This window comes from Tauraco erythrolophus, chromosome Z (genome assembly GCF_009769465.1).
Source record: "Tauraco erythrolophus isolate bTauEry1 chromosome Z, bTauEry1.pri, whole genome shotgun sequence".
NCBI lineage: Eukaryota > Metazoa > Chordata > Aves > Musophagiformes > Musophagidae > Tauraco > Tauraco erythrolophus.
The window spans coordinates 78,280,679-78,307,757 of NC_141496.1; the positions used below are offsets into that span (position 1 = coordinate 78,280,679).

The 27,079-nt window shown below is 42.2% G+C and overlaps 2 protein-coding genes across 4 annotated transcripts in view; one reads left to right on the plus strand and one right to left on the minus strand.

The window, feature by feature from the left end:
- Nucleotides 1–12,774, minus strand: part of NAA35 (N-alpha-acetyltransferase 35, NatC auxiliary subunit) — a 27,267-nt gene extending 14,493 nt beyond the window's left edge. The window contains exons 1-10 of one of the 3 annotated variants that reach the window (XM_086628679.1): nt 12,733–12,774; nt 11,167–11,308; nt 9,647–9,680; nt 8,079–8,193; nt 6,922–6,996; nt 5,133–5,300; nt 3,842–3,908; nt 2,525–2,568; nt 1,882–1,932; nt 972–1,055 (exon numbers count right to left, since the gene is read on the minus strand). In XM_086628679.1, coding sequence (XP_086484805.1) covers nt 972–1,055; nt 1,882–1,932; nt 2,525–2,568; nt 3,842–3,908; nt 5,133–5,300; nt 6,922–6,996; nt 8,079–8,193; nt 9,647–9,680; nt 11,167–11,290 — 762 coding nt within the window. In that variant the 5' untranslated portion in view covers nt 11,291–11,308; nt 12,733–12,774. The remainder of the gene's footprint in view (nt 1–971; nt 1,056–1,881; nt 1,933–2,524; nt 2,569–3,841; nt 3,909–5,132; nt 5,301–6,921; nt 6,997–8,078; nt 8,194–9,646; nt 9,681–11,166; nt 11,309–12,732) is intronic. The other 2 variants (XM_086628680.1, XM_086628681.1) reach the window with 2 other exon arrangements.
- The window catches only part of GOLM1 (golgi membrane protein 1), a 217,097-nt gene that overhangs the window by 47,339 nt on the left and 142,679 nt on the right, over nt 1–27,079 (plus strand). The gene's annotated exons all lie outside the window — the stretch shown is intronic.

Here is a 27,079-nt window from a genome sequence, read left to right on the forward strand (position 1 = left end):
ACCTTACACTTCAGGTAATCAGACTTCAGCAACACTACAGTAATCTGATTTTGCACAGATCATTAACTCATAGCAGTTAACACAGACAGAATTTGGTTGTACATAAGTGTAAATCACTTCTATGTCATAGTTTGATTTCTGAAATAACTAATGGTTATACTCAGAATACAACTGTTCAACCACTCAGTCACTTTTTCCTCAACACTGATGTCTATCAATGATACTTGCACCTGACCTTCCATTTAATCTTTTAAATTGCACAGTATGCAGCTGCTCCAACAACAAAATATGTGGGAGAGACTCCATGCCACTTAAGCAAGAAGCTTGTTTATTTCTTTATGAATATGGAAATAACAATAAACAAGGGACAGATATTTATACTTCTGTAAAGAAAAAGCTCTTCAAACAAAAAGCTTTGTCTTATTGGACATGTCATTCTAGTCCTTCGCCCTAAAACATGCAGTTCCTTCCCCCCTCAACAGTTACAAAGCTTTATATATTCAGAAAAGCAGCAAATTGCATGGAAAGTTATATTCCTCCTCTCAGACCAACATAGTCTAGATATAAATTCAATACTACACAGAAAGAAAGATAACAACTCTCTAGAGATGAACAAAACAACTGTCCAGAGTCAGGGAGCTCCCCAGAAGGGGACTGAATTCAAGAAAGGAAAGTTTTGCTCATGTGCATGAAAAGAGCAGAGAAAAATATTTATAGGTTTTGGATTAAGTGTTCTAGAACAAACATTCTGTCTCTCTGCAAGGCCATAATAATGTCAGCTACTAGCCTTCCCTGTGCTTTCTTTAAAGATAAAGGAAAACTGAATGGCTGCCACTGCAAGGTGTTATCCAGCCCTCTACCTGCAGCAACATCAATTCGAATCTACAGAATAATTGCTTGACCTTAGACAATGGAAAAATTACTATTTCACAGGATCACAATGTGAACACAGAAATATTAAATGAACGTACCTCTTTTTTGGTAAATGCTATTAGAACAGTCAGTAGCAACCGGGTAAACTTGACTCTGCTGAACACAGCTAAACATTGTTGATGCTGTAATAAAAATATACTTCCAATTACTAAACAATATGCATTAAAACTTGAAACTTATTAAAAAACTTGTACAGGTTTATTAAAGTATGCTCTCTAGTCTGTAAAATATGGTATCTAGAATGATTCTGAAGAAAAGTTATAGAATTTATAGAAGAAATCTGTACTGCTGTCCGAAAACCATTAACATAAAAAATACTAAGGTACTTTGGGTAAAGCACAACTACTGGCTGTGTAGCCATCTCCTATGCAAATGCCATTCAAAGCTCAGCTTAGGTGAACACCCACAAATTATTAAGCAAAAAGACAACAAATTGGTTCAAGATCTACATTAAAATTAATTTCTGAAGAAAATTAACATTACTGAGAAAAGAAATCCACACCCTTTAAACCAACATCATTAACTACATCAATTTTCATTTTTTCCAGAAGGAGCTAAGCTGCTTTCACCTTCCCTTCCTACTTTGTCCCTTGACAGCAAAGCTGCCAGCAGCAGTAAAAGCTGCTGGGAAGGAACTGAGGGAAGAAGGTACAGGATAGGTAAGACCACCTACTTTGCTAATGTCTTCTCCTGAGAGGTAGGTGCATAAATGGCAGCATTGCAGCACCATCACCATTCTGCCACTGGGATCAATCCAGAACTTTACTCCTTCAGATCATAAAAGCCTACCTGCTAGCCTGGGATTTACTCAGGGCCACATTTAGAGCAGCTCAGATACAACACTAGTAGCAACACTGGTGACACACCCTTCTCACAAACTGTTAACTACTGATTAAAGTAAAGATGTATTAACCCATGAAATCCAGGAAAAAATAAACAATTCATTACTTCGAGTTCAACTTCTGGATCTCTCTCTTCTCCTTGTCGACTTCGAGTGCTCTAGAAGGTAAAGGAATTTCAAATAATTTATTGAAAACTGCAAAGGGAAGCTACTGATAAAATTCCTTCATCCCCTCCGGAACATTCATCTGTTAAATAACCCTAAAAATCGATTCTCAAGTTCAAAGCCTCTTAACATACAATCTAGGTACTTGAATGATCCAGGATTCTCCTGTTGTAATGAGACCTGAGTCCACTCCGTAAACAGGCAAGGAAATTGTATGAATCTTTTATATTGTGAACTGTGGTAAAGGAAGATTAAGTGACAACTTTAACATCGCACACTATATATGCGTAAAAGCCAGAACTTAAACATATACTTTCTGTGCCTCAGTGTTATATTGTAAATCATGATTTCACCTATTAATAGTGAAGCAACTATTAAAGAGTTCAGAAAAGTCTGAAAACTTCAGCATCTTTAGGTAGAAGGCAAACTACCAGCATGTTACACAAACCATTATGGCAGTTCTTCAAAAAAATCCCACCATTTAATGACACATAACTGTTGCATTCTTCATAATCCAACTCCCTCCCTAAACCTAAGTTAAGTACACTCAAAGTGTAATTGATAAGGGAAATGTGAAAAAAATACCTTCACTCGTCTTTGCATGTCATCTTCTACATCTTTTAGCATACCTGGAAAAGTCACAGTACAATTAAAAGCTGAGAAGCATTCCTAGGTACATCTACACCACTTGGGAAAAAAGTTTTGAGGGGAAATCAAGTTTTGAAGTGCTTTTCATACCCATTAGCCAAAAACTAGACAAAAAATACTCTTCAGAGGAATGGTGGGGATGTCTTGCAACAATACATAAATCAGAGCATAGACTAACTGATGCAAAGGTAAAGTGTTCACAAATTTTCGAAAATTAATCAATGGAAAGCTCAAGTATGTATCAAAACCAGCACACTAGAAAGCTAACACAAAAACTTGAACTGGTTTTGGCTGGGATAGTTAATTTTCTCCTTAGTAGCTAGTATGGGGCCTGTTTTGGATTTGTGCTGGAAAATTGTGTTGGTAATACAGGGATGTTTCAGTCACTGCTGAGCAGTGCTTACGCAGAGTCAAGGCCTTTTCTGCTTCTCACCCCACCCCACCAGCCAGTAGGCTGGGGGTGCACAAGGAGTGGGGAGGGGACACAGCTGGGACAGCTGACTCCAACTGACCAAAGGGATATTCCATATCATATGACATCATGCTCAGCAATAAAAGCTGGGGGAAGAAGGAGGAAGGGGAGGACATTCAGACAGATGGAATTTGCCTTCCCAAGTAGCCGTTACGGGTGATGGAGCCCTGCTTTCCTGGAGATAGCTGAACACCTGCCTGCCAATGGGAAGTGGTGAATGAATTCCTTGGTTTGCTTTGCCTGTGGGTGCAGCTTTTGCTTTACCTACTAAACTGTCTCAACCCACGAGTTTTCTCAGTTTTACTCTTCCAATTCTCTCCCCCCTCCCACCGGGACAGTGGGTGGGCAACGAGCAAGCAGCTGTGTGGCACCCAGTTGCCAGCTGGGGTTAAACCACAACAGTATGTACCTATATAACAAATATTCATACCTTTAGAACTACTAGATTGCTTTTTCCTCAAAATCAATCTGTTTAGATCACAACAAATTGCAAGGCAGAGAATGGTTTTATGTCAGTCCTGGATGAGCTCATGCCCAGCCACTTGGCTGGCACATCTTAAAGCACTTCTGTTTCTCAGGCATTTAGAAAATGAACGGCTGAACTTTCTCTTCAAGGAAAATATATTTGATCTCTCTTTTTACCCAAGTCATCGATTTTCAAAAGACTAATAAAAAAAATTTAACATCTGAGATTCCTGCCAATTCATTAGGTTTGGTTGAGAGTAACCAACATGCTCAGAGACGAGACAGATGGGGAGATACGCAGAGGGCACAAACTGTACCTGTAACTCTAAGATCCGTCACACTGTTGGCCATTTTAAATCCGTAAGTCATTGACTGAAAATCCTCCTAAAAAAATAAAAATCAAAGAAACAAAATGTAGCAAAATACGAACAGTAGTAATTACATTTTCAAGTTGGCATTTGAGGCTTTTTTTGTTTTGTTTTTTTTTTTGGGGGGGTTGTTTCCTTGTGTTTTGTTGGGGTTTTTTTGTTTGTTTTGAGGTGTTTTTGTTTAACTACATCAAGTATAAGAGCCTGGTTTTATTCTGCTCAACTCAACATATCCATGGTTTGGGTGACTCTCCTGCCCAAATCCAGCTTGGGGTAATTATCTTCTGCTAAGTCCTTAATAGCAGTATGCCATTCATATTTTCATCAAGTGCCACCCTATCAAAAAGCTGCAAGAACTGTGGATGCGAAGTACTATTTAATCGATTTCAGATACAGTCAGTAAGAAGTGACTTGTCCAAGCTCGGAGGGAACAAAAATTGCACTAGCACAGAAAGCCAGACTCTGCTTCCACTGCTAGATGGACATTTCAGACAAAAGAATCATAGTTATTCAAAGTAGAAAAATAAAAAATAAACAGGAAGGAAACCACAAATAAAATGGATTTAAAATGCTTAGCCACAAGACTTGCATTGTTATTTGAGCAAAATGTTTATGTGAATCTGATGCTCAAAACAAAATACATAAAAGAGCACACAACGTCTTCATTGAAGAAAACGGCATTTTAAGGAGATCAAGTCTAATACTCCTAAGAGGTGTCCTGGTTTCGCTGAGATAGAATCACAGAATAATTTTTCTGTTCAGGAAAGCTACATATCTGAAGTAAGCTGCATTTCTAAGACGACTGCAGCACTTGAGTCCATGAGAACAAAGTCGGTAAGACACTTTGGTTTAGTTTGTAGCCAGCCATGGTATGCAGGTATCCACAGCAATCAAGGGCTTCTCAGCTTGTTTTTTGCTAGCAGCCCAGATGTCCAAGAAATTGGGTGGAACATGGCCAGGGCATCTGACACCTGAATTGACAAATGGGTGTTCCATATGATGTAACGTCAAGCTCAGTATAAAAGGGGAAATTTGCTGTGGATGGTCTCTCTTAATAATAGTACAGCTGGCTACTGTTTAGCCCAAATACAGAATAAGCACAGACAGGAAGATGAACTGCTGCTCCTACAGTACCCTTGAATCATGTAGTTATAAATATTTCTAATACACTGTTTTATTTGTGTTACGAGTCTACATATAATGTTACATATTTAACCACAGGAGATACTGAAACACATACCTCCTCAAAGACGGCTGCTTTGTTAACCTTTTCTCTGGCAATATCACAGATTTTTAGAATCCCTAGAGCAAAAGCCTTCATAGCAGGATCTTCTATGAAGTCTGGGTTATGAATATAAAGGCAAGTGAATACCGTCTGTGCCAAGGAATGTCCCTCTAGCCATGTTATCTAGGGAAAAGGAAATCAGACGTTTCACTCATGACAGACAAGCCCTCATTTTTATATCATCTCCATTCTTTTTTCATCTTACTGTGCTTCAGTGAGCCATTAAGGAAGCCCCCATCATGGCAACCTTCCATCTAGCAAAAAAGGCGAGAGCAGGTCTCTCAGTCTTTAACCTTTGCCCATCTGCTGGCTGTGGCAGTCAGTTACTAATCCCTAAACAAGAATTCTGGTGTTGGATAAGCCTCTTCCACGAAGTTTGGCACTGATCAGTTTGGGCTGTTCAGCCTGGAGAAGAGGAGGCTCCGGGGTGACCTTATAGCGGTCTTCCAGTACCTCAAGGGGGCCTACAGGAAAGATGGGGAGAGGCTGTTCAGGAGGGCCAGTTATGATAGGACAAGGGGTAATGGTTTTAAAATAGAGGGAGGTAGGTTCAGGTTGGATATTAGGAAAAAATTTTTTACTATGAGAGTGGTAGAACACTGGAACAGGTTGCCCAGAGAGGTGGTGGATGCTCCATCCCTGGAGACGTTCAAGGCCAGGTTGGACAAGGCCCTGAGCAACCTGATCTAGTTGGAGATATCCCTGTTCCTTGCAGGGGGGTTGGACTAGATGACCTTTGAAGGTCCCTTCCAGCCCTAACCATTCTATGATTCTATGATCTCTGTGACTTAGACATGACATTAAGAGACCAACAGATGTATAAGCTTCCTCCATATAAACACAGAATGAAAAATGCAAGTGGCTACAAAAAAAGTCAGCAATATTCTGCATGTCCTCTTTGACAATTTACAGCTGCTCTTCACAATCCCCTCTCTCTACTACTTTTTAAGCTACAGGGAAAGCTTCAGTAACTTAAAATGTTATTTATATCTTGAAATAGCATAAACCACAGTAAGATCAGATTTCTAATATGACCACTTCCCCTTTTCAAAAAAAAGTCAGTATCTTGGGAGACTGGGGGGGAGAAGACAACAAATTCTGTTACACCATATCAAGTATACAGTGACCTTTACATGTCTTTTTGGACTAAACTAATTTTAAATGTTTTAAAAAACAAATTAACTTTACTGATGTAATTGTGAAGAGTATCTGAAAATCATTTGCATCATTTACTGAGGAAATTAAGATGTATACATAGAAAAAAATCATGATTAACAAATAACTGATAATTCACTTATTTCCCATTTAAGTGGATTTAGGTATTTTCTTTTCATTCTTCAAAATGCCCCTGTAAGCTCAGTCAATACTGGTTGCACGGAAGTGAGCAACAGAGTGCTGTAGGTTACTGCACACTCACTTTCCAACACAAACCCTAATATACAGCAGGCAGTCAGATACCATACCTTTAAGAAATAAAAATTATGAAACCTTTTACATGATTCAAAATGCTATCAGTTCTCTTTTATAAAGATTTCTTACAATAAAAAAATCCAAACATCAAACTTATGCCTCTTATAATAGTCAACGCAAGTATCTAAATGGAAATTAAAATGCTAAGTGTGAATTTCTGCTTGGTCAATCTTTTTTTTCTTGAGTTCAACTGTTTTTTCTTTTTCTAAACAGGATTAAAGGATTATATTTTGAAAGCAAAACCATGTAACATTAAGAGCAGAGAAATGCTTACCAAACAACAAAAACACGTATCCATTATTCCTACCAGCTCAGGTGAAGTGAGATCCTTTATTTTGATAGTACCATCCTTAGAAGACAAAGAAAGAAAAAAAACTAAAGACTATGGAACCCTACAGTCAAAATACAACTTATTATTTGTACAGCTGGAAAAGAAAACTACAATTTGGTTAAGACTTCAGCATATTTGTATACCCCTAGCTTTATTGATCAGCTTTATAGCGTGCCTCAGATTCTGAAAAGCTTTGCTTTCCATCATGTTGCACACTGACCAAATATAAAGCTATTCAAAATGAAAGATAAAATAAAATTTCAGATTTATGAGTAGCCACTAAAAGTTTAAAACCAGTTAACTGTCAACACTTAAATCACAAAACAGTATGTATCATCATAATAATGACTGCACAAGGAATTCTCTGAAGACTCATTTTTACACTGCAGATACCTGTACAGAGTTTTAGTGCCTTCACGGTCAGGACTAAGACCTTATTCTTACGTTTCATTCGTCCAACATATGCAATTCTGCATACATCCTGCGTTACTTAGATGGTCAAAGTTTGTTTACACAGAGTTTCAGTTCATTCAAAACAAGGTCCACAGTAAAAAAATATTTTTCCCCCTGTGAGCGCATTATTTTTTCCAAAATAACAAAGTTTTTCAATCTCCTTCCACCAACTTATTTTGACCATGCATCAAAAGTTTATCATTACTGTCAGTGTTGTTAAACTAATCAGCTTCTGTTCAGTTCTAATGAACTGAGTCTCATGAAGTGTTAACTTCCAGCTTTTGTAAAGAAGTAGTTTCCATTCAGCTTAAAGAGGGACTAAACAATACGTTTTCATATAAAAGACATTTTGGGGAAGCGCAGGGTGACTTGCAAAACCATTTCTGAAACTCATTTATTTGAGTTATCGACACTCAACGATTTCACAGTACTTTTCACTGGAAGAGTTAGCACCATTGTGATAATGTAGGTAACAAAAGGTAAGCATCACAAGCACTTAACTATCCAAAATAAATAAGAAAAAAACAATCAATATTAAGTAAAGATTGAAAACATTAATTATGTTGAATTTTGCTTAACTGCTATTTGATAAAACTGTACTATACTTTCACAGATGTTGTAGGCAAAACCAGGAAAGTTACACAAACCTTAATAGCTTGCTCAAAGTTAAGAACCTTTCTGTTAACTTGGTTTCCAATCATACCAGCATCCATCTTGGGATCCATCATTTCAATGGCAGACATGGCTTCAAAAAGTCCAAAACTAAGAACACCAATAAAAAAATTGTTTTGAATGTAATTATCTTATACAAAACAGTCTTCACAAACAAATGTAAAAACCTACAACGACAAACTGTGTACACTGTGTTCTGACTACGTACAATGTAGTCAGGTATGTGAACACTACTACTCAACTTCAGAGATCATGGCTTTTGGAAGTTGGAGAACCTCTCAACAAGTAAGAAAAACAATAGACACCGGAAAGTAAAAAAAGGCTGAGAGTTCTCTTTTAAACCTGAAGAACACTCCTGAGCTAAAAAAAAAAAAATCTATGCACGCTTGTTTCTATACACTTCATAATGACAAAGCATCTTTCTAAAGATCACATAATAAACTGACACTAACTGAACAAGTTGTTCTGTATTACACTACATCCAAAAACCCAAGTAAGATATGTCCCCCACAAACTAACGAGAATACACATTGAAAATACCAACTTTGTTTAAAAAGAGCATGTTAAGAAAACTGGTATTAAAAAAAGCATGTGACAATGAATCACTTGTAGTCAGGGCATTGCAGTTTGCAGGAAAACCACACCAAATGAAAACTGGCTTATGGAAGAAGGGATATAGTGTCCCACCTTCTTTATATATGATATTCATCAGAACTGCTGCACAAGCCTTTATTACATAAAAAAGGCTATTGTGTGTGGCACGTTCTAATTCTGAAAAGCGTATTTGCTCTGAAATGCTCTTATGTATAAAATTACATCTCAAAAACGTGCTTTGATTCTACTGAGTAAATACTTGGTGACACCCTTGCACATGTTTTTTACATAGGTTTGTATTTAATAGTGTGCTTCTGTTTTCTGAGCTATTAGTTTTAAATAAGCAGGTTTTTTCTTCATGCAAATGAACAGGCACGTGTGGGTAAACAACTTACTTTCATCTTTAAAATATTTTAATCTCACATCATCCTTTAATAAATTCAGCAGATGTTGGCACATGCTTATTTTTTTAAAAAATAAATATTTTTCTTAACCTGTAGAGCTCTTCATTTCTATTTTAGCATGTCATTTAAGAGTCACATTGAAGTATGTAGATTGTTTATCCTAAAATTGTTAGTGACATTTCAGGCAGCTAAATTTAAAAGCTTAGTCTTCCTGGCATTTTTTAATGAAAGCACATCCACATAAAATAGTAGGTTTAGCAGTGTCAACACCACTGATCATAAGATGTGCTATAAACTTTTAAATGACACTAATGAACTGAAAACGTAATGTTATACTAGCACCATGAGAAATGTTCAGCATTCATGCAGGTGCATCATATACTGCTGAGGACAAATAATATTCTGAATACTTCAAATACTTTATTTAAAAGTAAACATTTTAAAAAAAAGCTCAGTTGACACTGCATGACTTGGTTATTAGTAAACATGAACGTATTTGTAGTAATCCTATCTAAACCCCAGAACTATCCCACAGGCATACTTACAGTTTGTCATGAAGCAGTTCTCCTAACTTCAGTTCTACAAAGAAACAGAACAGGATAAATAATTACAATCATCCTTCTAGTGCAACTTTTCCAAAGTAGTCTTGTCACTCACCAAACTGTTTTATGTTAAAGAGAGAGGAAGGTGAGGGAAGCAGACCAGACATTTCTACTCCACCCTCATTTGCTTTTATTTACAAAGCACTTTCAAGACTGAAAGGCTAGAAGAAGCCCAGTTGTGCATGGTCTTTCCTCATCTCTCTCTGTTATTCCACCAGTTAAAAGGGTTTTAGAATTACCAAATAGTAGTATCTGAATAGTCTGGAACAAAGGACAGGAGTTTTCTGCACTCCATTACGGAGATGTCCAATTTTTTCCAGGGGAGTTTACTGAAAGGCTTGTTTTTCCTCAATACTTTTAATGAAGTCTTTAGATGTATTTGATGGATACACAAACAGTGCCTCACTAATCCACAGGAATTATTCGATGGCATGAGGAAATCGCGTTTATCATTATGTAAAATTGTGTGTGGTGAGATGCAATTTTATATGTATTTTTCCTTATTATAATTATAAACCAGCTGAAAAAATAAAGTAGCTGTCACAGTAAGCTAAAAGCAGTAAAGGCACTGCTGAAATGGAATCAACTGCTTCCCCGTGACTGGGATGCACTGCATCTCTCCAGAAGCTCAGCCTTGTTTCAAAGATGAAAAATGATGCACTGACCAATTAGATGAATAAATCATTGGACCCTACAAAAATGCACAGGAAAAAACAGTGTTGATTCTGCACGGATGAATGAGGTTTCCATTTGGCAGAAGAGAAGCAGGTGCAAAAATGCGTACTTATTTACGTAATACAGAAGAGGAAGCGAGCTGAGGTTCTTCTGATATTTCCAGCCTCACAGTTAAGTTTAATACAGGGAAACACGTGTTCAGAGGAGGGCCATAAAGATGATCCAGGGGCTGGAGCACCTCTGCTATGAGGACAGGTTGCGGGAGCTGGGATTGTTCAGCCTTGAAAAGAGAAGACTTCGGGGAGACCTAATAGCTGCCTTCCAATACCTGAAGGGAATCTACAGGAAGGCTGGGGAGGGACTTTTTTACAAGAGTGTCCACTAACAGGACAAGGGGAAAGGGGTTTAAGTTGAAGGAGAACAGATTTAGATTAGATCTTAGGAAGAAATTCTTCAGTACGAGGGTGGTAAGACTTTGGAATAAATTGCCCAGAGAAGTGGTGGATGCCCCCTCCCTGGAGGTGTTCAAGGCCAGGTTGGACGGAGCCTTGAGTAGCCTGATCTAGTTGAGAGGTGTCCCTGACCATGACAGGGAGGTTGGATTAGATGATCTCTGAGGTCCTTTCCAGACTATGCCATTCTTTGATTCTACGAGACACAGAATCAATGTAGTCCATCTATGTGAAGCTTAAACCTGGGTCAAACTGTTGCTTAAAACACCTTAAAGAACCACACCTAGTCCTCTGAAGGATTCCAAGTTTTCTCAGAACACAAGCAGTACAACTCACCTCTACAAGCTTCTTCAAAATCCTGGGTTATATCTACCCAGCTGGTATTACTCTTTTCCATCTTGTCAGGCACACCGAGTTCCCATCCCGAATCATCATCTTCTACCGAAGCTTTCATAACCATGACACTGCACCTGTAAATCTGCATCAGAGACATGGCACATTGTGCACAAGTTAGAGAAAGTGCTTCATGGAAGTAACTTTTTATTCGTTTGAAGAATCAGGTGAGAAAGGGAGACTAACCTGATTTCACTTAAACAGGTACCATTAAATAAAAGCAGCCCAAAAATTTACTAATAAAGTTTTCTTATTCGCTATTTCTCTACATCTACCTTGCTGGCTATGAAACCTCAAAAACTAAGGATACCACAACTTTAGCAGTACAGAGCCATAATATGGTATGTACTGTTAAACTGGAAATAAAACAGGAAACAGCGTCAAGAAATCCTCTCTCACAACAGATGTAGGTATCACAGACACTTTTTTTGTTTCTTTTACACTATTAGAAATACACGTGTCATCCCACTGCTCTGGGAAAGGACTAAAAAAAGAGGGAACTGTAAAACCGACCACACACAAGTCTGTTATTCATACAAAGCGTATCCAAACAAACGTGTGGAAATAAGCATATTTCCTCTGACTTCTTCTGCAGAAAGTAATATCAAGACTACTGCAGCAACGTTAAGTGGCCTCAGACCGGAACACCGTTTCCAAACTTCACCGACTAGTTATTCCAAACTGGTTTTGTGCATTCACCATCTCAGGATATCCGAGGCAGCCCTGAAGAATTTTACGCCTTGCCAGTCGATCTGCTTTTGAGATATCAGCAATGCTAAACCTGCCCTTATCCAGCCGGAGATCTTGCAGGAGACACCTACGAGCCCGGGGAACTCTAAACAGCTTCATCAAAGCCGCCACGGAGGCTTTAAACAAAGGCCCCCGTGACGCGAGGCCCCCGTGCACCGGCAATTAACAAAAGCAAAAGGGGAGGGGGGTGGGGGGGCTGTGGAATCGAAGGGACTCTGAGAACTATCCCGGGAGTCCCTCCGTCCCGTTAGTATGTCACCAGCTCTCCAGCGACCGGAGGCGCTGCCAGCTCAGCGGGCTAGGATGAGGAAACACGGGAGAAACCAAATGGAATAAATGGAAATCACGCTTGAATTCCAGCCGGTAACGCCAGCACAGCCAGACTCTCCCGGTCTCCCCTCTTCCCGCAGCTCACCCACCCCCAGACGCGCCGCTGCCTCGGCATCGGCCGCCCCGCGTTCCGCCCGGCCCTGCCAAGGCACCGGGCCGGCTGGCAGCCCCGCTCCCGCCGGGCACGACGAGCAGCCGCCCGCCGAGAGGCCAGGCGGCTCCTCCGCCGCGCCGCGGGTGAGCGCTCAGCGCGGCGCCCGCCCGTCCGTCCGTGCCAGGGCACCGCGGCCGGCTACTCCCCTGGCGTCGAGGACTCCTTCCCTTCTTCCTTCCTTCCTTCCCTCCCTCCCAGGGGCCAGCGCTGCCCCCGGCGGCAGCACGTCACACCCTCCCCCGCGCCCTCCCCTCCCCGGGCAGAAGGGGCCTCACCTGCCGCGCCGCCGGCCCGCTCCCTCCTGCGTCCCGAGCCGGCCTAGGCCGCCGCGCACGCGCACCGCCACTAGCGCCCGCCCACGGATTTATCCCGGGGATTCCGGCGCGCAGGCGCAGACGCGCCGCGGGGGCCCCTCCGCGCCCCTCCGCCGCCGCAGGTGCGCATGCGCGCGCCGCCGGTGATGGTGCCCGGTGCGGGTGCGGGGGCGGGGCAGGAGGTGGGGAGCGCGCGGGAAAGGCCAATGGCGGCAGCGGCGCTGGGCGGCCGCGGGGCGTGATATGAGCCGCTGCGGCCGCGATGTAGCCTGAGGAAGGGGCGGGCTGAGTTGGGTCCGGCCGCGACGGCTCCGCGGAGCTCGGTGAGGGTGTGTGGGAGAGGTGGGAGGAGTCCCTCTCCGCAGACCGGGAGCCCGAGTACGCCTGGACCAGGTGGGAGAAAGGAAGAAGACTGAGGAGAGCCCCGAGGCCTGGCGGCATGCGGAGACCGCGGCGCGCTGGCCGGGCGGGACCGTGCCGCTCGGCGAGGGCAGCGCCTCCCTGTCTCGGTCCGTCCCCGGCGGTGCCGGCGGACCGCGGAGCCGCCATGCGGGACGTTCCGGCAGTTTGCCGAGTCGGAGCGCCCGAATTGGAAGCAGACTGGGAGCGATTTTTTTTTTTTTTTTTTTTTTTTTTTTTTTTTTTTTTTGAAACGTATCTGCTAGAGGTTGCGTAACTGTGTTTCTCTGCAGTTGACTCGGATGTGCTGATAATCTCTTGTCCGGGGGAAACCAGCCGGCATAAGATGTCTGAGCGAACCACATTTTTAGAACCGTTTATAGTGGATTTGATCTTTTTTTTTTTTCTTTTCAAAATGCGCAAACTGCTTCTGGTATTTCTGGCAAAGATCACCAGTGTTAAAAACAGCGGCTCATGTGCTTTACTAACCAAATAGAGGCTGGTTTAAGCGGATTTCGCCTCCAAGGTTGTGAGGAAGTAGTTAGATCTTGAAATGAACGCGCTGACTTCACCCACCACCCTTTCGATTCGACGTGCTGGAAGTACAGAGCGTTTGTGGTTGGAGGAAAACAAGAAGAGAGAACTCAGTGTGATCTCCTGGCAGACCACTGTCAGCACCTACTTCATCTGAAGCAATTGTCTTTAGTTCAATGGCTGTTGGAATTCACAGTGGCACTGTAATACGCTTAATTCCTGGTGTGATAGGCAACTCTACATAATGGCCATCTTGTAACGATCTTAAGGTTATGGTGGCAAGGAGCAGATCGTTATTGAGCCTGACGGTGGTTAAAATGGGTAAATGAGAGCTGGTTGTATCTTCTTTAATACAGGAAACTGGTAGCTGGGCCAGCACTCTGCTCTGTAGGAAGACTGTTGATTTTCTGAGGAATTCCAGTTTTAATTCCAAGAGAGAAGGGCTGTAGCCCATATAATCTCTAATAGTCATTTAACTATTAAATATGGGGGAGGGAGTGTTATTTTCATTAATATTAGTTTCTGAAAAGGTGGTATGCTTGAAGTTTGTCATAGATGCCTCCATTAGCAAATACCTGTGTTTGTTTCTGTGCAGGCTGAATGGTAGCAATTATGAGCTGGCTTTTGTGAAGTAATCGTGGTGATCTCAGTCCAGTTCTCAGTAGACCAATGGATGCATAATAATTAACTGTAAGCAATTACCACTTCTCTTGGCAGAAATACCAGGCATCAGAAATGAACAGCAGATTGGTTATGTGTGTGTAAAGTGACCATAGCAGTTTACAAAGTTGACTCGTGTTCACTGCAGCAACCCTTAGGCTGAGGTGCCTTGTTTCGAGAACATAGCTGCACTTCAACCTGGTATAAGACAATGAAGTGCATTGATAGAGCCCTGTGAAGGACTGATCTAACTTCTGGTACATGTGACACTCGCATGGGAACATCCAGAGAAATCAAATCACTCTTGACATATTTTTAGGTTACACACACATAATTATTTTTGGGGAAGATAGGTTACAAAAGTTACTAGTATTTAAAATGCCTTAGTGTTTTATACCAAAGTAGCTCACTTTTTCTTAGTCAAGCACTTATGCGTAGGATCATCAAGGTAGTCCTCAATGTTCAGCAAAACAGAAGAGAAAAGCAATCTCCAGATAATTCTTGGTGGGTGTGTCCAGCACGTGTTGTGTGCTTCCTTCTTGCCGAAGTGGGAGTAGATTAAATGTAAGAATTATGAGGAACTTGCTTTAGTGTTAGTTGTGGAGTACGTTTTTTCCTGTAATACAGTAAGAACACGTCACCGTATACTTGACTTAAATAGGCTGCTTTAAGAAAACTTCATCTAACCATGTACCAGTTTAGGGTGTAGTCAGTTGACTGCCTGCTATTTTTATCTTTCCAAAATAATGTTATATTAATTTTGAAGGTACTGATGTATTTTGTATGAGTTTGTAATACAGAGTGTCTATTTTTACACTGCAGAAATACATACTAAAGCATGATGAATTTTTTAAGGGTACTTAAGAGGAGAAATAAGCAAACTTGTCCTCTACTCTTCACCTTAAGAAAAAAAAAAATCCTGTAAAAGGAATTTTGACCGACATAGGTAAAAAGGCACCTGCAGTCTTTGAAGTACTGTGTGCACAAAGGTAAATAAAATCAAATGGAAAAACAACATTTACCAATAAGTTATGTCTGTTTATAACGTATTTTTCTCGTGATCTGGATGCTGTTCTTGAAACATGCTAAATAAATGGAAGCAGCTTTAAGAAATAAGTCGTCTTTGTTTGCTCTGAGGATCAAGAATCTTATGTGTGTAGAGCTGCATATCGACCTGTTTGTACAAAATTAAATCATTTGTTTCTTATTTTCTGAGTAACACAGAGAACACTCCTCTCCTTCGAGAAGTGTCTTAAGTCCATTGTGGGAAGAGAGGTCACCTGCTGCAAGTTACTTTCCATTAGCTTTCTGTAAAGAAGTAGGTGTCTCATAGTCATTTTTGGAGACTATTCTTTACCTTTTGCCTTGCTTAAAGTATGGCTGATTTTTCAAGAACTTACCATTGCTCTGGATACCCTTGTTAGTGGAAGTAATTGGTCCATGGAGAAAAGGGAAATGGAGATATATGAAAGTATGCAAATACTCAGATACTTTCATAAATAGAAAGAAGGTGACCTTCAGCTGGGCCAAAGTCTATTTTAATTCTTACTGTGCTTTAATGTGCCTGTATGTGAAGGAATTTACCACAGGCTATTCCAGATTAAGGGCCTGTTTAAAAACAAAACAAAACAACTTGAAAAACTGCTCCAGTTTGCAGCTTCATGGTAATTACCTGACAACTTTGTCCTAATATAAGCTGTCAAATTCTGGTGCACTAATGTAACTAAAAAAATACCTGTAACAGTGGTGAGGATATGAAGAAGTAGCACCATATTGCCCTCAGTGCACAAATTAAATTATATGTGTAAATTCTTTTTTTTCTTTTTTTCCCAGTGTGAGTATAGAGGTTTTTGTTTGACTGAAACACATGAAATCCAGTCCTAGGGGGTGCGTTAGGATTTTTTTGTTGTTATTTTCGTTTTTTGATATCCTACATATATAAATTAAATGTGACTGTTAGTACGCATATGGAAAGAAGTGGCTGACTTGGCATGAGCCTTCAGAACATGGGGCAGCACTTTAGAAATTTGTCCCCTTCCTGCCCTGAAAAACAACACCTGCTCCTTCCCAACCCCCAGAACAGTTAGATGAAAACATCCACCAGGGTACAAACCTATATGCTCTGCATGACTCTGCGAAAGAATACTGATGGGTTATTTCATTTGTAGTGTTGTAAAAGCAAAAGTAGCTGAATGAGCCACAGATGTGAAGTTGAACTGAAATGCTTTTGTATGCATTGAAACACACATAACAGAGCACAAAGGATCTTCTCAAAGGTGAAAAAGAACAGAGGCTATGTTGGAAACGTGACAAGTGCTCTGATGATTAGAGGGGAATGACATATCTAGAGATAAAGAGCCAAAAACAAATTCTCCCACTGTGTATGTAGAGATGAGTGTTGCCTTTCAAATGGGGGAGTGATTGTTTTTCACAGTCAAGGAGAGCTGATAGCTGTGTTCATCATCTGAAACTGACTGGTTAAGTTCAGCACATAGGCGTACGGAACCAGACAAGGCAGATTTAACTAGTACAGGTTAAGGTTTAATAGGCAATAATGAGTAGCCAGGCGATAATTACAAAGTAAGGGGATAGGATCTAATAACACTTACACGTTGCTACCCATTAAAGTATTTTGAAGAGCTTTTTCTTACTCTCCTTGGTTTTTCTGGTCCCAGAGAGAATAACCATTAACTTTTTAAATTATTTGTGATTATTTTAGCTGTATGATCTGATCCTGAAAGTCATTCTGTATTGCTTACGTAGTAGTAAATGTTGATTTAACAGACTATAAACATGCCGTTGGGAGCGGGGCCTTTGCCTGAAAGCTTGTGTCTCAGCATAAGTGTCAGCAATGTTGCTCAACTGATTGCTCGTATCGCCTTGTCAAAAACACTGAATGAATGCAATGTGATTTGTGTAAAGACATAAGCTGCCTTTTTATCTCAAGGTGCTGGACACCTCTGATGTCCTTGCATTTCCACATTGTGTGCCGACTGATTACTTTTTTCCTAAGTGATTGGATTGTTCCGTTAAGAAGTATATTGCTATAACTGAATTCCTACAAATACTAAAATCAGAGACTTAGTTCGGTGTGGAACCCATTCTGCCCCACAAGGCAGTGTTACTGTTGCTGCTATTTTCAGAGAAGAGCGCCTGGCTCCCTGTCAAGCTTCTACTCGTTGGCAATATAATTTGCCATAACCTTATTTTCGTAACACCACGGATTTATCATTTTCTCTGGCTAAATAAAATGTTAATTGTTTGCAGTAGTCTTCTGTGCCTGTTAAAGATTTTACTTGAAATGTTGTAAAATTTTGTGAAATCAAAAGAATAATGAACCGTTATGCTAACTCCATAGCATCAGATAAATGTTTAGAATTGTATTCTGTTTAACGTGATTTTTAAGTGTATCTTTACAAAAGATTCACTGGATAAACTATTTGCACACAGTAATGTGTTTAAAAACAAAAGCTCGGGCAGATTCCTGCAGTCTCATATAAGTAAACTACATCTGAACCGGTAAGAATTTTTATGTAGAAAAGAACAGCAGTGGCCTGCTACTGCATTTGTACAACAGGGTCAAGTTTTCTAAAGGTAAACTTATTCTCTGTAGAAATAAACCCAAAATTTGGAATCACATTATCTACCAAAAAAAAAAAAAAGTAGGTTCAATAAATCAATGACCTTTAACTTTCCATAAAGAGATGTTTTGCTAGTATAAATACTGCACAGAGAATTTTTTGGGTGAAATAGTTAAGGTAAGTGTAGCCCCACTAGAAAAGAAAACGTTTGTCTTCTGTATTCTTTGTTTACATCAACAGTGAGGAAAGTTAATGGATTTCAGTAACTGACGAGTATTTGTATTAGGCACATTACCATCACTTGTTTTTTTTCTTAAATGAAATTACACTTTTTGCCAGTCTTAAATTAATTAGATCTGCTGTGTCCTCTTTCTTCAATAGAGAATTCCATATTGTTAACTGACTTATTTTTGTCATGTGCCAGGACACATGCAGAGCTGTTTAAAAATATTATTTTCTTAACTAACTTAAGTAAACTGACTTTGACTTCAGCTTTAAAAAATTTGAGAGATTTTTATCTACACCCCCCTTGTTTGCTCTTTACTTGCCAGAGCCTGCCTGACACTATTTTTGTCCTTGCCTGAGTCATACTTGAGTTTATTCCACGTCTTCTGCTTTGCTTTAGACAAAGTTATGCATTTAAAATAATTCCATGAATAGAACTGCACAGAAAACTTGTAGCTGTCCTGTTTGCTGCTTTAAAGTATCCTCTCCTAATCATCATCCGATGTTGCTGTTACGGAACAAGTGAGACTGTTCCTGCCCGTTGCCGACGTGCTGGTAATTCCCTGCATTCTGATTCTCTGTGTTCTTCTCCTTCGCGCCAGGTGACTGGATAAACCTGTAAGGTAAGAGAGGGAGGAATCTCCTTCCAAATTTATCTGTATTTTCTGATCATAACCCATAGGTTCACAAGTTCTAGGAAGCATAATTAATGTTGAATTATTTGCTGGAGAAAGACCAAGTGGATAATAAAATCAAGGATGACTGGTTATATGCCTTAATCACTCCTATCCATTCGTGTTAATATGATGGGATGGGGACTTAAGAAAATGTAATCAAGCATTTATGCATAAATTACATGAATTGGACTGAAGAATCTGTTACACCACTTTAAACTTGAATTAATTCCACCAAAACTCTAGTTGACTTGCCTGGTGTAAAAGTTGGCTGATGCTCGTTAGCCAGATGCACTGCATTTAACCAGACCCGGCCAGGAGGACTGGGATCTCCTGTCTGTCACAGCTATGCAGGAGTCGTCCTCTACGCCTGGCTTGTGTGGTTTCTTTTAGTGAGTTGCCACTAAAGCAGCTTTGTTCTGTGTCTGGAAGGTGTAGATGTTCTCTGTGCAGATCCTCTGTGGACCATGGATGATAAGCAGAACTTACCTTTCTAACACTGTAACTCGCCCTCTGAGTTATGGGAGTAACATGCAGTAACTACACAATTCTTCAGGTGGATCAGCTCTAAGGAAGAGCTGCCAGCTGCCACCCAAACACACAGCTACTTCCTAGACAGTAGATAAGTTTTGGATGTCTTTGTTCCCATCTTTGTGAAGGGAATAAATTACGGTGTGTGAGACAGTAGTTGCAAGTGCTGTAGCCAGGTTGTATGTATATTAAGAGGCAAGATGAATAAAACTGCGCACAATTTAAAGGATCTGAAATCTGCTTTTTACTGAATAAGAACCGGAATGGGTAACTCCATGGTTACATGATGTTACTGGGAAATGAACCTTGCATATTTATATTAGCACTTGTGCCTGTATTGTTAGCTGTTATTGGTAGAAATGAGATTTGAACTGGATTTCAGTTTACCAGCCTTTGCTAAAGGGCTGCTTCTCCTTTGCAAGTTTTGCAAACGACTGGTATAATAAGGTTTGACCTCTGAATTCTTAGCAGTTTCCTTTCTTCGTTTGAGGAACTTTCTGAAGAGGGAAATGTTACTTCTTGCTCGTTACAGATTAACAAGTGTCAGGGAGGGAGGTTAAATACCCTGCTTTCAGAAGGCATCGGTCAGTATGAGTAGCCCAAAACCGGGCACAAAGAGGTTAATTTGCCATAATATATAATGGGGTTTAAGTGTATGAAGTAGTATCTTTTTGCAAAGATTTGGAGGGGAAAAGGTGTGGAGGGGGGAACGACAGTGAAGCCTTCGGCTTTTACAAATCACTAGTCTGAGTCTTCCTAACACGCTCCAGCGGTTCCTCAGCGCCCTGGGCAGCTGGGATCCGCGGCGACACCGGAGCCGTGAGTACTCACCTGCCGGGAAAACCGGGGTGCGGGAGTCCCGCCGGGCGGAGCGGGCCCAGCGCACACGCTCAGCTCGGACGCGAGCGGCCGGTGCGCGGGGCGACGCTACCGGCGGGGCAAGTTCCTGCAGCCGCACGATTCCCGCACACCTCCCGGTTCCTGCAGCCGCCGCCCGAGGCAGCCCGCACCCTCCCTCGCCGCCCGGCCCTGGCGGCCGGCGAGGCGCCTCAGTGGCCGCAGGGAAAGCCCGCGGCAGCACCGCGCCCGAGGCGGGCCGACAGAAGGCAGCCCGCGGCCAGGTGAAGACCCTCCCGGCTTCCCCCCGCAGCCGCCTCCTCCTCTGCCTCCGGGCAGCGGCGCCGGCGGCCGCCGGGCAGCGGTGCCGCACAGGCCGGGCACGGCGCTGCCCCCGGCGGCAGCTGCGGCGGCGGCGCGGGGCGCCTGCGCGAGGCCGGGGCGCGGCGGGGCGGGGGGGCCGTGACGCGCTGCGGTGCGGGCAGGTTCCTGCCGCCGCCGCCGCCGCTCGCATGAAGACGGCGGGGGCGCAGCGCGGAGCCGCCGCCCCGGCGCGGCACGGCGCCCCCGCCTGAGCGCCGCGGGGTGAGGGACGCCCCTCCTGTGAAGGTGAAGCCCCGCGGGCGGGCATCGCCCTCGGCAGCGCGGGCCGGGCCGCGGCGGCGGCAGGGCCGGGCGGGGCGAGGCGAGGCGCCCTCGGGGAGGGACCAGGACCGGGACTGAAGCGGGGTGGGATGAGGCGGGGCGGAGTGGGGTCGTGTCCGTGCCCGTGCCCGCAACCGCCCAGCCGCCGAGTGCTCCCCGTGTCAGGCGGCTGGCCCATCCCTGTCGGGTAGCGGCGGGTGGGCATGGAGACGCACGGCCACGGCAGCTCTCTCCGGGAGCCGCGCCCTGCGCGTTGCCACCTGCGGAGGTGGTGACGGGCCCTGGGGTAGGACGGGTGCCTGGTTTCGGGGTCCGGCCGGGGGGGTCGGGTCTTCCCGCGGCAGGGGGTGGGGGCGGTGGCCTGGCAGCGCCGGGCCCGCCGGTGACCGCCAGGTGCGTTTCTCCGCCCGCACAGCGCGGCGGGGTGCGCGGCCCGTTCGGACGCGCTTACCGGCCGCGCGAGGCGGATTACAGCGAAACTTTTACGCTCCGCCAGGCGGAAAGGCCGCGGGTGACCCCCGTCACCCTGGGTCCGTGGGGCTCTGCCCTGCCCTGCCCTGCCCTGCCCTGCCGGGCGGGATAACCCGGGAGGGGCACTGGCGTGGAAAACACGGCGGCTGGAATTGCGCTGGCTTGATGCGCCGTGCGGCATGGCCTGCTGGACGTCTGTTTTAACTTAACGCTCCTTGGGAAGGACTTTATTAATATTTCAGTTTTTTTTTTTTTCTTTGCCTGACTCCTCTTACAGCTGCGGGAATCGAGCACCGCAGGTGTTTCTCTAGGTGTTGGTTCAAATGCTTAAGCGAGAGAATCCTGAGAAATAGTCTGCGTATTGGAGGGTGGGGGAGTGTTTTTCTTCAGCGTAAACTGTTTCCAGACATTGAGCTTTGTCAGGTGCTTAGGGATCCTGACACGGACAAACTTTCGTTATTTACACTTACAGCTGTAAGCTTTCCGTGGCATGTTAGAGGCGGAGATGAAAGTCCTCTATGTACCTGTGTAGTGTAAAGACACTACGAAACTTCTGCGGAGCCTTGTCGTATAAATGTTGTTTATGTATTTATCATGAGGGAATTAGCTCTCCAAGGAGGGTATTCCCACTAATTATTTTCTTTTAGAGAAATACGTATGTGAACTTCTGTCCTGGTTTCCCTGGAACAGAATCATAGAATCAATTTTCTGTTCAGGAAAGCTACATATCTAAAGTAAACTGTGTTTTTAAGAAGACTGCAGCACTGGTGTCAGGGAAAACAAAGTTGATAAGACACCTTGTTTTAGTTTGTAGCCAGCCATGATATGCAGGTATCCATAGTGACCAAGGACATTTGGACTTGTTTTTGCTAATAACCCAAGATGTCCAAGAACCTGAGGGGAGCTGGCCAGGGCCATTGACATCTAAATTGTCAAATGTAACAATGTAACCGTATCATGTCATGCTCACCATAAATGGGGAAGTTTGTTGGGGACGGTCTCTCTTTCTCAGTGGTCACCATCTCTGGAGGGTCTTGCCCGTTGTTCTGCTCCCGAGGCCGCCTCTGTCTTCTGTGATTGCGGTTTCGGGATTTTCCTGCTCTGGGATTGCTAGCTGGGAACGGGATGGACATTGCTCAAGAGGTGGTGAGCAATTGCACGGTACATGACTTCTCTGTATGTGTTGTTATTGTTATTACTGTTATTATTTCCTATTTTATTTTATTTTATTTTATTTTATTTTATTTCAATTATTGAATAGTTCTTATCTCAACGCATAGGTCTTCCTTCCTTTTCCTGATTTCCCTTCTCGACTGGGGAGGGATTGGTGGGTAATAGAACAGCCCCAGATACAGGCTGAACATAGGCAACTACCTTTATAGGTTATACTTCATGAAAAGGCTTCCCTGGTTTGCAGGTAGTTTTCAGTGTATATTTTGCTACTGCATATAATGATGGGTGACAGGATGCTGCTGATGGGATAGCCCCACCTTCTGGTTAATCCTTCAGTGAAATCATACTTGTAACCTAAGAATTTTTCTGGAAATTACATCTCATGATGTGCATTGTGAGTGCAAGTCTGTGCTGGAATATCTTTTCTTTTTTTTTTGAGCTGAGGAGTAGCAAGATAATCTGCTTTTCTGGAGACCTTCCTATTTAATGTCAAGATAATTTTATCACATGCCCCTATTTCAGTAGAAGAAATTTTTGTTTTTAGTTTCTGATGTCTCAATTCAGTACTGTGATATTTTTTTTTATGCCAGCATAAATTAAGTACATTTTTTTTTTTTTTGAGAGCTTCATAAAAGTAAGTGTCTTTTTTTTTTTTTTTTTTTTTTTAAAAAAAAAAAGGAGGACAGGATCCCAAACCAGGAAGCAGTCTGAGTGTGTGAAGTGATACTTGATCTATGTTTGTGTGAAGTGATACTTGATCTCAGGCTTAGCTTTCAGTTCAGGTTTTGGACATGGGAGTGCTCATACTTCAGTTTTCATATTCAAGACATTCACAAAGTGTCTTCTAAATGGAAGCTTTTGAACTTGAAAAATATTCAGTTGTCTTGGTTGTAGATGGTAACACACAATCAGCTGATTTATTTTAGTTAACTTAGTGCTGCTGGGAGCAACTTCCCTGAAATTATGCGTGAGAAGCTGCAATTAGAGAGGGAAAACGCAAGAGAAGGCTCTCTGAAGTCCTCTTGGCTTACAGAAGGAGCTTGCTATTTCACCTCATGTTTAGGTTTTAGCCTAGGGAAGACATTCAGCTTGTCACTCAACAACTTGTCAGCAACGTATCTTGTGATTAGAGACTTTGCAGTCTTTAAAATTCATGGTAGTACTCTACTGGACATGTCTGGGACCCACCTGTTTTTTGGCTGTCAATATGTTACTTGAAACTTATCCTTGGGTGCCGGTATCTGTGACTTGCTTGCTCTTAGGAACTTGCTTCTGTGATATGAATTGCTAATGTCTGAAAGAACCGAGTGCTGCTCGAGTCACCCTGGCCCTGGAGTATAACTGCAGTAATCAAAGTGTTTAGACTCCTTAAACAACTTAGAGGGGAAGTCAGATTTCTTGGAGTGAGGGTGAGAATGCCGAACAAGGCAGCTGCTTGTATGAGTGCTTAGGAGGGATTTGTAATGGCAGCGTATCTCTGTTTTCAAGCCCTGCCACTATCCACAGCTTAACTGTCCAATATCCTGTGCTAGGCATCAAGAAGATTATGAACTGTTCAGTGTGCGTCCTGGATACATGGATGATTCAGTGTGGTTTACGTTTAGAAATACAGTTTTGTAACAGCTAAACATAGAAAGACTGGCAGTAGGGGGTGGAGCGGAGCACCCAAACATCCTTCCTTTCTTTTGCAACAGCTGCAGAGGTGACAGTCCTGAAACTGTCATCCTAAAAGCTTAGTGCATTAAAAGGCATGTATAAATTTTTACTATGTCTTTAAAAAAAACATACAGTTTATGGCAAGCAGGATGGCCGAGGTTTTGTGTACTGGAGGTAGATAATACTATTTTAATTGCATCAAATGTAATTCATAAGCTAAGTGGTACAAATCAAGGTTTTGAAAGTGAGAATAGTTGCTGAGAGTTTTATGGATTGGAAGTTGTTTGGTTTTCTGTGTACTAATGAGGTTGAAGTCCTGGTAGTGTGTTTGAGTAGATAAATCTGCAACATAGAGCCACAGCTGGGTTTTTTTCTTTTTTTTTTTCTTTTTTTTTTTTCCCTAATGGATTAAAACCGGACTTGAGGGTTTGCTTTAATTCAGCTGGTGATCTAGCAAGTTGAGATGTTTGGGTTGATTTCTTTGCAGACTGACCTTAGCCATCAAGACAGTGTAAGTCAGAGGAGCAGTCTCTGGGTTAGGTACTGGAAAGCACCTCTGACATTTAGCATTCATAGAATCATAGAATGGCATAGGCTGGAAGGGACCTCAGAGATCATCTAATCCAACCTCCCTGTCATGGGCAGGGATGCCTCTCAACTAGATCAGGCTACTCAAGGCTCCATCCAACCTGGCCTTGAACACCTCCAGGGAGGGGGCATCCACCACTTCTCTGGGCAATTTATTCCAAAGTCTTACCACCCTCGTACTGAAGAATTTCTTCCTAAGATCTTGTATCAATGAAGCATTTTCAAGAGCTGGGGAAAGCCACTGGGTGTCCAGTTCTTGTCCAGTTTTTGGTATAGGGAAATGCTTAGTTTCTGCTATGATTGTCCTTTCCCTCCTGTCTATTTTTATTGCCCCACTCTCCCTCCCTGTGCCGTTCACCTTCTACCTGATGAAAGGGTTATGCTAGCTGGGCAAGAAGTAGCTGACTTTTGCAGTATTTCTGTCAACTTAAATCATGCAAGCTTTGAACGTGATACTCTGTGAGCCTGGTGATGGCAAGTTTGTCATGTCTGGAGGAGTAACCTTATGCTTGCCGTGCTGGTAACTTTCCAGGAGCTTCTTTCCAGGCAAGAAGTGAAGGACTATTTTCTTATTTTGCTCTTTTTCTGATATTTTTGTTTGTTTGTTTGTTAGTTTAAAGGGAATCACTGTTAGATATTCACCGCTTTTTTGGCTGCATGTATCAGACTTTGTTTTTACAGTTAGGTGGACTAGTGGTAATAGGCTGCATGACATAGTTGGCAAGCTGCTGCACAGGGATTTGGTGCTTCAGTCTTCTGTGAAACTTTTGCGTCATTTTGAATGTCTGTCTATATACTGCAGTTTATCTAGTCAGGTGAAAAAGTCAGCACTTTGCTGTAATGCAGCAATGGGTAAACTAAACAGCTGACTGTTTTGTTTCCTATTGTAAATATTTATAGCAAAGGGTACAAGGAAAAGGCAATAGCTGATTTTCAGAAGTATTTTTTTATTTGACTAGTAAAGGTTGCTAGCTTTTTCGTTTTATTTTGAATTTGAAAATGAGACTCTGTTCCACCAAAAACTTAAGATTTTGTGCCACTTAGAGGACTTGGTTAGCTGTAGTCATTAGACAAAGGGTTATTTTCTGCCATTTCCACATGAAGTTTTAAAATAACATCAGGAAGAAAAGTATCTCTGTTTTTTCTAGTTTCTTGAACAAAATTTTTCTCATGGAAGAAATACTTCTAATGTACCGCTAGGTACATTATCATTTTTTGATGACACTAGAAACTTTTTGTACTGCTGCATATTAAAATATTAGGAAAAAGATAACTGTTTAGTGTGTTCTCGAAACCATTCTGTCATCATTTACATTTTAATTTAATTTAAGAAACAGCTATTCCTGAAAATTGTCTTTCTCTGGGCTGTTGACTAGGACTTTAATTCCTATCAGACTTCCACAAAGTAAGATTGGAGATAAGGTGGAAAGCCTGTGTTTTTGTTTCCCAGTGCTTGTAGAAGGTTGTTCAGGAACTGGGCTGGGGTTAGGCAACTTCAGAAAACAGATTTTCACTGCTGCTTTAGTTGTAACACTTTATTATTATGGGTTCTGTTTACTAGATTGTGGTTGAGTACACTGTAGGAGTTGCCGATTTGAAACATCGTTGTAAAGCTTGAAGGGTTTCCCCAGGTTTTCAATCACAGAGATTTGTGTTATAGGTAACTAAAACCTTTATGTATGGTACTGTGGATTGAGCTTTCAGGATAGGAAGCAGTTTGTACAAGTAACTGTGGCATCTCAAAATAGATTGTGAGAATTTTAAATTAACATTAGGTCTCATGTTTTTGTTAAGCAAATTTTTTACTTCCAATAACTTCACTAGTTTGTATGGCTTTAAAATAGAAGTGTTTTCTGTCAAAAAACCAATTTTTAAAAAAAATACTTGTGGAAATTGTTGCTTGGAGTACTGAATTGGGAAACAATACATCATGTGTGAATAAGTAAACGATTGAATGGGCAGAGGGGTTATCTAAGGTATAATTTCTAAGCCCTTTGCAAAGGGGGAGTCTTTCTTATGGTACAAGAGGATAAGACAGTGGAGGCAGCACCACTGCATTAATAGCAGTGGCCAGTTCTTACTGCTGCAGGAGGAAGAGCACTGTGCTGTCCTGGTGAATGTGTCTTGTGTAATCTCAAGTAACACAGTGCAGTTTCCTGTACTGTGCAGCAATATTTGGGGGGTTTTGCCGTGTTTAGGATGCTGGTTTATCACGGTGTTGACCTGCTCTCTACAAGCACTCTGGGTAGTTTAGTTGTTGGTATTGAGACATTGGCTCTTGCTGTCACGTCTTGCTGCTCGTCCTAAATTTCGAACACAGAGCCTGTTCCTACA